The 10,370-nt window shown below is 37.5% G+C and overlaps 2 protein-coding genes across 5 annotated transcripts in view; both read left to right on the forward strand.

The window, feature by feature from the left end:
* Positions 1–654, forward strand: part of appa (amyloid beta (A4) precursor protein a) — a 42,910-nt gene extending 42,256 nt beyond the window's left edge. For all 4 annotated transcript variants that reach the window (XM_030353065.1, XM_030353066.1, XM_030353068.1 and 1 more), the window contains one exon: positions 1–654. This exon is cut by the window's left edge and continues 2,126 nt beyond it. The gene's annotated coding sequence lies outside the window, so the exon portion shown is untranslated.
* Positions 655–7,800: 7,146 nt separating this feature from the next.
* Positions 7,801–10,259, forward strand: atp5pf (ATP synthase peripheral stalk subunit F6). Its single transcript, XM_030353902.1, has 4 exons — positions 7,801–7,911; positions 8,355–8,531; positions 8,985–9,112; positions 10,166–10,259. The coding sequence occupies exons 2-4, from the start codon at positions 8,356–8,358 to the stop codon at positions 10,192–10,194; spliced, it is 333 nt and encodes a 110-aa protein (XP_030209762.1). The 5' UTR covers positions 7,801–7,911; position 8,355; the 3' UTR covers positions 10,195–10,259.
* The last annotated feature ends 111 nt before the right edge of the window (positions 10,260–10,370 follow it).

Raw genomic sequence — 10,370 nt, forward strand, 5'->3', positions numbered from 1 at the left:
TGTGATCTGCCCACACTCATTTGCCAAAATGTGTGTTCATGGGTTAACGTAATGAGTAGTGGGTTATTTGATTGTATTTACTTTTTCTGCAATCGACCACCTTTTAGGTGTGGTGACTTCGCCAGGACGACCATCATCGTACGACCACCACTTTATTCTCTAACGCATGGCCATTAAACATCAAATAAAATAAATGTACGAGGGGTGCAGTAGCGACATCCAGTGGTGAGAGTCTGAAGTGGCTGGAGGAATAAATAGCCAATATCCACGCAGAATCCACGTACGCGCCAACAGCCTATTGTCTCTTTAACAAGTCTAAGACAAACGATCGCTTCCGTGATCTGATCCCCCACACTAGAAATCAAGTCTTGATAAATGATAAGATAACCCGTTGTTTTTTTGTGAAATCATTTCTATTCAGGATGCAGTGGGACGAGTCTTATTGCCTTGTTCATCAGAACAAGGGTGATATTGACTTGCCCTGCAGAGGGCAGCCGAGTTCAAGATAAAGCAGGATTTTCTTTGTCTTTTCTTTTTTGTGTGGCTATTATATTTTTTTCCACCGTGTAAAATTGTGCAGGTCATTTGCATTGACTGGAAAAATGCTTTCTACACATTATTCCACAATAAAGTTTTGAATGTACATATGGATAACATGCGGAATTTGGTTTTATTGGGACGCAGTATAATAGACATTATTGCAGAAGGTCTAAACCTCACACTAAGGCACTGTCTTTACAATTCACAGGATTTTAAAATAAGTAATAAAGTAAATGTTCTGGCGCTACACCCTTTTAGCCTAGGTTTGGGTATGTGCTGGGACTAACCTGTGCCTACAAAGTGTTACCAATGAACTCTTACTACGAGACCATCAAGAGACTTTTTAAATATTCTTGGAGGTTAAAGGCTACTTCACTTCACAAATCTCATGAAATAAACATAAGAGCTAATCAGAGCACATTAACGGGACTTGAAGCTCACAGCTCTCTACACCTCTCCAGGGAGGATGGGTCATTGAACCGTTCAGAGGTTATATAAGGCAGTTAACTAGACCTGATAGCATGACGTTTAAAAGGTGCATTATTTTAATTGTTTATTATCAATAGTCGAGGTATCCATTCGGACGTCCCAGTTAACCTTTGAAATAACTTTATTTGGTCAGCGACAGGGCGTTTTATTGTCATTATAGAATAAAACATAAGGGGTAACACTGTCATTGTATTGACGTTTTAGAATAAAACATAAGGGGTGACACTGTCATTGTATTGACGTTTTAGAATAAAACATAAGGGGTGACACTGTCATTATATTGACGTTTTAGAATAAAACATAAGGGGTTACACTCGTTCATTCTCTTTTAATAAAACATAAAGGGTAACACTGTCATTGTATTGACGTTTAATAAAACATAAGGGGTAACACTGTCATTTTATTGACGTTTTAGAATAAAACATAAGGGGTGACACTGTCATTATATTGACGTTATAGAATAAAATATAAGACGTTCATTCTCTTTTAATGAAACATAAGGGGTAACATTGTCATTTTATTGACGCTTTAGAATAAAACAAGGGGTAACACTGTTGTTTTAGAATAAAACATAAGGGGTAACACTGTCAATTTATGTCGTTTTAGAATAAACATAAGGGGACACACTGTCATTTTATTGTTGTTTTAGAATAAATAATACGGGATAACAATGTCGTTTTATTGTCGTTAGCCTATAAAGAATAAAACATAAGGGGTAACACTGTCATTTTAGAATAAAACATAAGGGGTAACAGTGTCGTTTTTTATCGGCCGTCACCGAATAAAATGTAAGGGGTAACACTGTCGCTTTTTATTAGTCTTCACCGAATAAAACGTAAGGGGTAACACTGTCGTTTTTTATTAGTCTTCACCGAATAAAACGTAAGGGGTAACACTGTCGCTTTTTATTGGTCTTCACCGAATAAAACGTAAAGGGTAACAATGTCCTTTTTATTAGTCTTCACCGAATAAAACGTAAGGGGTAACACTGTTGCTTTTTATTAGTCTTCACCGAATAAAACGTAAGGGGTAACACTGTCCTTTTTATTAGTCTTCACCGAATAAAACGTAAGGGGTAACACTGTCGTTTTTTATTAGTCTTCACCGAATAAAACGTAAGGGGTAACACTGTCCTTTTTATTAGTCTTCACCGAATAAAACGTAAGGGGTAACACTGTCGTTTTTTATTAGTCTTCACCGAATAAAACATAAGGGGTAACACTGTCGTTTTTTATCGGCCGTCACCGAATAAAACGTAAGGGGTAACACTGTCGCTTTTTATTAGTCTTCACCGAATAAAACGTAAGGGGTAACACTGTCCTTTTTATTAGTCTTCACCGAATAAAACGTAAGGGGTAACACTGTCGTTTTTTATTAGTCTTCACCGAATAAAACGTAAGGGGTAACACTGTCCTTTTTATTAGTCTTCACCGAATAAAACGTAAGGGGTAACACTGTCGTTTTTTATTAGTCTTCACCGAATAAAACATAAGGGGTAACACTGTCGTTTTTTATCGGCCGTCACCGAATAAAACGTAAGGGGTAACACTGTCGCTTTTTATTAGTCTTCACCGAATAAAACGTAAGGGGTAACACTGTCCTTTTTATTAGTCTTCACCGAATAAAACGTAAGGGGTAACACTGTCCTTTTGATTAGTCTTCACCGAATAAAACGTAAGGGGTAACACTGTCCTTTTTATTAGTCTTCACCGAATAAAACGTAAGGGGTAACACTGTCGCTTTTTATTAGTCTTCACCGAATAAAACGTAAGGGGTAACACTGTCCTTTTTATTAGTCTTCACCGAATAAAACGTAAAGGGGTAACACTGTCATTTTATTGACGTTTTAGAATAAAACATAAGGGGTGACACTGTCATTTTATTGAAGTTATAGAATAAAATATAAGGGGTAACACTCGTTTCATTCGCATTTAATTAAACAAAAAGGGTAACACTGTTGTTTTAGAATAAATCGAATTTTTTATGTTGTTTTATAATAAACATAAGGGGTCACACTGTCATTTTACTGTTGTTTTAGAATAAATAATGTGGGATAACGCTGTCGTTTTATTGTCGTTAGCCTATAAAGAATAAAACATAAGGGGTAACACTGTCTTTTTAGAATAAAACACAAGGGGTAACACTGTCGTTTTTTATCGGCCGTCATCGAATAAAACGTAAGGGGTAACACTGTCGTTTTTTATTAGTCTTCACCGAATAAAACGTAAGGGGTAACACTGTCCTTTTTATTAGTCTTCACCGAATAAAACGTAAGGGGTAACACTGTCGTTTTTTATTAGTCTTCACCGAATAAAACATAAGGGGTAACACTGTCGTTTTTTATCGGCCGTCACCGAATAAAACGTAAGGGGTAACACTGTCGCTTTTTATTAGTCTTCACCGAATAAAACGTAAGGGGTAACACTGTCCTTTTTATTAGTCTTCACCGAATAAAACGTAAGGGGTAACACTGTCGTTTTTTATTAGTCTTCACCGAATAAAACGTAAGGGGTAACACTGTCCTTTTTATTAGTCTTCACCGAATAAAACGTAAGGGGTAACACCGTCGTTTTTTATTAGTCTTCACCGAATAAAACATAAGGGGTAACACTGTCGTTTTTTATCGGCCGTCACCGAATAAAACGTAAGGGGTAACACTGTCGCTTTTTATTAGTCTTCACCGAATAAAACGTAAGGGGTAACACTGTCCTTTTTATTAGTCTTCACCGAATAAAACGTAAGGGGTAACACTGTCCTTTTGATTAGTCTTCACCGAATAAAACGTAAGGGGTAACACTGTCCTTTTTATTAGTCTTCACCGAATAAAACGTAAAGGGGTAACACTGTCATTTTATTGACGTTTTAGAATAAAACATAAGGGGTGACACTGTCATTTTATTGAAGTTATAGAATAAAATATAAGGGGTAACACTCGTTTCATTCGCATTTAATTAAACAAAAAGGGTAACACTGTTGTTTTAGAATAAATCGAATTTTTTATGTTGTTTTATAATAAACATAAGGGGTCACACTGTCATTTTACTGTTGTTTTAGAATAAATAATGTGGGATAACGCTGTCGTTTTATTGTCGTTAGCCTATAAAGAATAAAACATAAGGGGTAACACTGTCTTTTTAGAATAAAACACAAGGGGTAACACTGTCGTTTTTTATCGGCCGTCACCGAATAAAACGTAAGGGGTAACACTGTCGCTTTTTATTGGTTGTCGATGAATAAAACGTAAGGGGTAACACTGTCGCTTTTTATCGGTCGTCTACAAATAAAACGTAAGGGGTAACACTGTCATTTTATTGACGTTTTAGAATAAAACATAAGGGGTAACACTGTCGTTTTATTGTCGTTAGCCTATAAAGATAAAACACAAGAGGTAACACTGTCGTTCTAGAATAAAACATAATGGGTAACACTGTCCTTTTGATTAGTCTTCACCGAATAAAACGTAAGGGGTAACACTGTCCTTTTTATTAGTCTTCACCGAATAAAACGTAAAGGGGTAACACTGTCATTTTATTGACGTTTTAGAATAAAACATAAGGGGTGACACTGTCATTTTATTGAAGTTATAGAATAAAATATAAGGGGTAACACTCGTTTCATTCGCATTTAATTAAACAAAAAGGGTAACACTGTTGTTTTAGAATAAATCGAATTTTTTATGTTGTTTTATAATAAACATAAGGGGTCACACTGTCATTTTACTGTTGTTTTAGAATAAATAATGTGGGATAACGCTGTCGTTTTATTGTCGTTAGCCTATAAAGAATAAAACATAAGGGGTAACACTGTCTTTTTAGAATAAAACACAAGGGGTAACACTGTCGTTTTTTATCGGCCGTCACCGAATAAAACGTAAGGGGTAACACTGTCGCTTTTTATTGGTTGTCGATGAATAAAACGTAAGGGGTAACACTGTCGCTTTTTATCGGTCGTCTACAAATAAAACGTAAGGGGTAACACTGTCATTTTATTGACGTTTTAGAATAAAACATAAGGGGTAACACTGTCGTTTTATTGTCGTTAGCCTATAAAGATAAAACACAAGAGGTAACACTGTCGTTCTAGAATAAAACATAATGGGTAACACTGTCGCTATTTATTGGTCGTCTACGAATAAAACGTAAGGGGTAACACTGTCGCTTTTTATTGGTCGTCACCGAATAAAATGTAAGGGGTAACACTGTCATTTTATTGATGTTTTAGAATAAATAATAAGGGATAACACTGTCGTTTTATTGCCGTTAGCCTATAAAGAATAAAACATAAGAGGTAACACTGTAGTTTTAGAATAAAACATACTGTCGTTTTTTTATCGGCCGTCATTGAATAAAATTAAGGGGTAACACTGTCGCTTTTTATTAGTATTCACCGAATAAAACATAAGGGGTAACACTGTCCTTTTATTGACGTTTAGAATAAAATATAAGGGGTAACACTTGTTTCATTCTCATTTAATTAAACATAAGGGGTAACACTGTCGCTTTTTATTAGTCTTCACCGAATAAAACGTAAGGGGTAACACTGTCGCTTTTTATTAGTCTTCACCGAATAAAACGTAAGGGGTAACACTGTCGCTTTTTATTAGTCTTCACCGAATAAAACATAAGGGGTAACACTGTCATTTTATTGACGTTTTAGAATAAAACATAAGGGGTGACACTGTCATTTTATTGACGTTTTAGAATAAAACATAAGGGGTGACACTGTCATTTTATTGACGTTATAGAATAAAATATAAGGGGTAACACTCGTTTCATTCGCATTTAATTAAACGAAAGGGGTAACACTGTTGTTTTAGAATAAATCAAATTTTTTATGTTGTTTTATAATAAACATAAGGGGTCACACTGTCATTTTACTGTTGTTTTAGAATAAATAATGTGGGATAACGCTGTCGTTTTATTGTCGTTAGCCTATAAAGAATAAAACATAAGGGGTAACACTGTCTTTTTAGAATAAAACATAAGGGGTAACACTATCGTTTTTTATCGGCCGTCACCGAATAAAACGTAAGGGGTAACACTGTCGCTTTTTATTGGTCCTCACCGAATAAAACGTAAGGGGTAACACTGTCGCTTTTTATTGGTCGTCGACGAATAAAACGTAAGGGGTAACACTGTCATTTTATTGACGTTTTAGAATAAAACATAAGGGGTGACACTGTCGTTTTATTGTCGTTAGCCAATAAAGAATAAAACATAAGCGGTAACACTGTCGCTTTTTATTAGTCTTCACCGAATAAAACGTAAAGGGGTAACACTGTCATTTTATTGTCGTTAGCCTATAAAGAATAAAACATAAGAGGTAACACTGTCGTTTTAGAATAAAACATAATGGGTAACACTGTCGCTTTTAATCGTCCATCACCGAATAAAACGTAAGGGGTAACACTGTCATTTTATTGTCGTTAGCCTATAAAGAATAAAACATAAGAGGTAACACTGTCGTTTTAGAATAAAACATAATGGGTAACACTGTCGCTTTTAATCGTCCATCACCGAATAAAACGTAAGGGGTAATACTGTCATTTTATTGACGTTTTAGAATAAAACATAAGGGGTAACACTGTCGTTTTATTGTCGTTAGCCTATAAAGAATAAAACATAAGAGGTAACACTGTCGTTTTAGAATAAAACGTAAGGGGTAACACTGTCGTTTTTTTATCGGCCGTCATTGAATAAAACGTAAGGGGTAACACTGTCGCTTTTTATTGGTCGTCTACGAATAAAACGTAAGGGGTATCACTGTCGCTTTTTATTGGTCGTCTCCGAATAAAACGTAAGGGGTAACACTGTCATTTTATTGATGTTTTAGAATAAAACATAATGGGTAACACTGTCGCTTTTTATTGGTCGTCTACGAATAAAACGTAAGGGGTATCACTGTCGCTTTTTATTGGTCGGACTCGTCACCGAATAAAACGTAAGGGGTAACACTGTCGCTTTTTATTGGTCGTCACCGAATAAAACGTAAGGGGTAACACTGTCATTTTATTGATGTTTTAGAATAAAACATAATGGGTAACACTGTCGCTTTTTATTGGTCGTCTACGAATAAAACATAAGGGGTAACGCTGTTGTTTTAGAATAAAACATAAGGGGTAACACTGACTCTTTTAATTGACCGTCACCGAATAAATCGTAAGGGTTAACACTGGCAGGGTTTTTTCATCATCAAATAAATATAAGGGTAACACATATTATTGTCGATATAGAATATAACACAAGGGGTAACACTGTTGTTTTATGGTTGTTATAAAATAAAACGATAGTTACGTATGTAACTACGGTTCTATGAATTCCGGATAGGCCAGTAGGAATGAAATAGAACATTTTTTTTGTTTTAGAATAAAACGTAGGGGGTAACACTGTCATTGTTTTTTTTGTCATTAAAGCAGGCACAAGGGGTAACACAGTCGTTGTATTGTCATCATTAAATAAACCATAAGGGGTAAAAACACCTTACTAGTTATAACTGATACTACACTGATTGAACGTAGATTGGTTATTTTAAAATATATAACCGTAAACAAACTCAAAACTAATTTATGCTAGCAACTAAAACTCATATTTTGTGACAATTTTAAACCAAACTAAAACAAGCAAACCAACCCCAATTCAAAACAGGACAATATAAATAGAATAAATAAAATCCCAAATGAAACAGGAAAAAAAACGATTGTACAGTCCCAAACTACCAATTGCTAACCATTGTTAATCATTTGCCGCTGCCATCGACGCAAATGTGCGTCTGCGCAAACCTGTGGCAAGGTGACGCCCTTGAACACTCACAGCAGCCTACGATTTCCCACAACCACCCGCGGTAAATCACATTTGGATTTCTGCTCAAAGTGTCAAACCCAAGGTGAGCAGATATTGTTCTAATGTGGGATATATTACGGAGTTTAACTCTATATATTTAAATTGCAATTAAAAATGACTTTTGTATTTTGCCATTTTGTGTCCTGTTAAATGTATTTTTGCGATGTAAACTTAAACATAGTATAACAGACAGGTCACCTAAGTTAGCCTAGCATGTTAGCAGTGGAGTGTTGGTGTTAGCATTGCAGTAGCATAGGGAGAAGACCTTTTTAAGGACACACACTGTAATGTTGTATTACCGTGTATTACCTTACATTTTAACATCGTGTACATTGCTGCACTATAGTTTAGTTGGCAAATGTCGCGATATCTTGACCCATGGCTGTCTGATCACGCGATTACATGGGAGTCAAATGAGAAATAGCTGCGAATTGGATGTAATAATGATGTATTAATTGTACGTGTGTGTTGTGCGTTGCGTTGCAGAATGGCTCTTCACAGGTTGTTCCAGCTGACGTCCCTCCTCCGCTCCGCGGTGTCCGTGACCCTGCGGAGGAACGTCGGTCTGTCCGCGGTGGTCTTCAACCGGGCGGCCGCCAGCGACCTGGACCCCGTCCAGAAGCTGTTCGTGGACAAGATCCGCGACTACAGAACCAAGAGCAAGTGAGTGGCACCGAGATGTCAGCGTGACAGGACTTCAAAATGCTAAATCAAGTACAAGATTACCATTGATGTCTATAACGTTATTTTGGCAAGTGTCACAAGGGCAGTTTCAAACACACTTTGACTCCCCATAAAGAAAAATCATTTGAAGATTGATTACTGAATTAATTGAATGACCGAAATAATGTTACCAATACCCCTATTCACACAATGGTGATCAATGTGATGTAGAAATGGATAAGCCCTATAGATGGAGGTATCTCTGCCCAAAAGCGCTTCACAATCCTTCCCATTAGCGACATCTAGTGGCTTTGAGTTGTAGCTGTTTTTCCCGCGGAGGGGGCATAAACGCATCAGCATCAAGCAATTTATATCCATAAATAATTCCCTGGATGGATTGCCTTGCGAGTGGGCCCTTTTACAACAAACCGCTTTCAACCAATCACCTCACAGGTCTGCCGCTGGGGGCGTGGTCGACGGAGGCGCGGCCTACGAGAAGTCCATGTCCGAGGAGATGACCAAACTGCAGAGGCTGTACGGCGGGGGAGACCTCGCCAAGTTCCCCGACTTCAAATTCCAAGGTGTGTGTGTGTGTGTGTGTGTGTGTGTGTGTGTGTGTGTGTGTGTGTCCCCAACCACCGCATACTCATAATACTTTGAGGTCACCTCAATTAACGATCCTTCGTTAGTTCACCAATCGGAGCGCTGAAATGATGGCAGTAAAAACATGTATTTGAGATAAATCGTGAAATGTCTTGACATGTTAGCATGCATTGCGTATTTTGACGGCACATAACTTTTGGCGGTAGAAGTTGGCTGAAGGTAGAGGGTTAAGATCCTCTATTATTCCCTCCATCTGACGGGGAGAATACGTGATTTTGCTGCATACAATTACGCCTTTTAACACCATTGCTTTTTTACAATGAAGTAAATTGTACCTTCAGTTTCACCAAGTATCACGGCGGCCATTTTCCTGTTCTGCTGAAGGTTTTCTTCTCTAACAATGACTGGTACTTTTCTCTAGGGCCCGCTCTATAAATAGACTTAAATCGCAGACTACCAAGAGCGAGCCAAGCTTCTTTGTTCAGTTCAGGCAACGACGCGATCGGCTATGAATTATCGCGTCTAATCATGGCAGGCTTTGAGTTTAAGGAACGCAAAAACGATACAAACTTATCGTATGCAGTGTTTTTTTTTTAATATCTTTTAATCTCGTCTCAACCTTTTAGGTAAAACCTCAAACTTTTACCCAAAGCAATTTACCTTCACCTTTTCATATATCGCCTAACATTCACAACACACACCGACGGCGGACTCAGCCGTGCAAGATGACAGCCAGCTCGTCGGAAGCAGTTAGGATAAGATGTCTCACTTAGGGACACCTCAACACTTGGATAGCAGAAGACGGGGATCGAACTAGCAACCTTCAGGTTACCAGCCAAGCTGCTCTACCGCCTGAGCTAATCCCCCATTGCGAATTTTGATGCCACGTAAGAGTTGGCGAGGGATCGAAGTAGGCTGATGAATACTTATCCAAAGCAACTTATTGTAATTGTCGCTTTGGATAGAGGCGTCGGCTAAACGCCCTAAATATAAATGTAACCTCACGTTTGTATTTCTGTCTTCTCTTCCAGATCCCAAATACGATGATGTGGCCAAGTAAATCTATCTACGTTGTGTGTCTAAATCACCCATATGTTGTATTTAATAAACGGTGTTGAACTGAAACCAGTCGTTATTGCTTGGAGAGGTTTGTGACTACAGGAGGAATATGAGTCTGGAACGAACAATATTGTGCATCCGCACCCTCAATAAATGACGTTACAGTATTTCTATGGT

This window comes from Gadus morhua, chromosome 4 (assembly GCF_902167405.1).
Source record: "Gadus morhua chromosome 4, gadMor3.0, whole genome shotgun sequence".
Taxonomy (NCBI): domain Eukaryota; kingdom Metazoa; phylum Chordata; class Actinopteri; order Gadiformes; family Gadidae; genus Gadus; species Gadus morhua.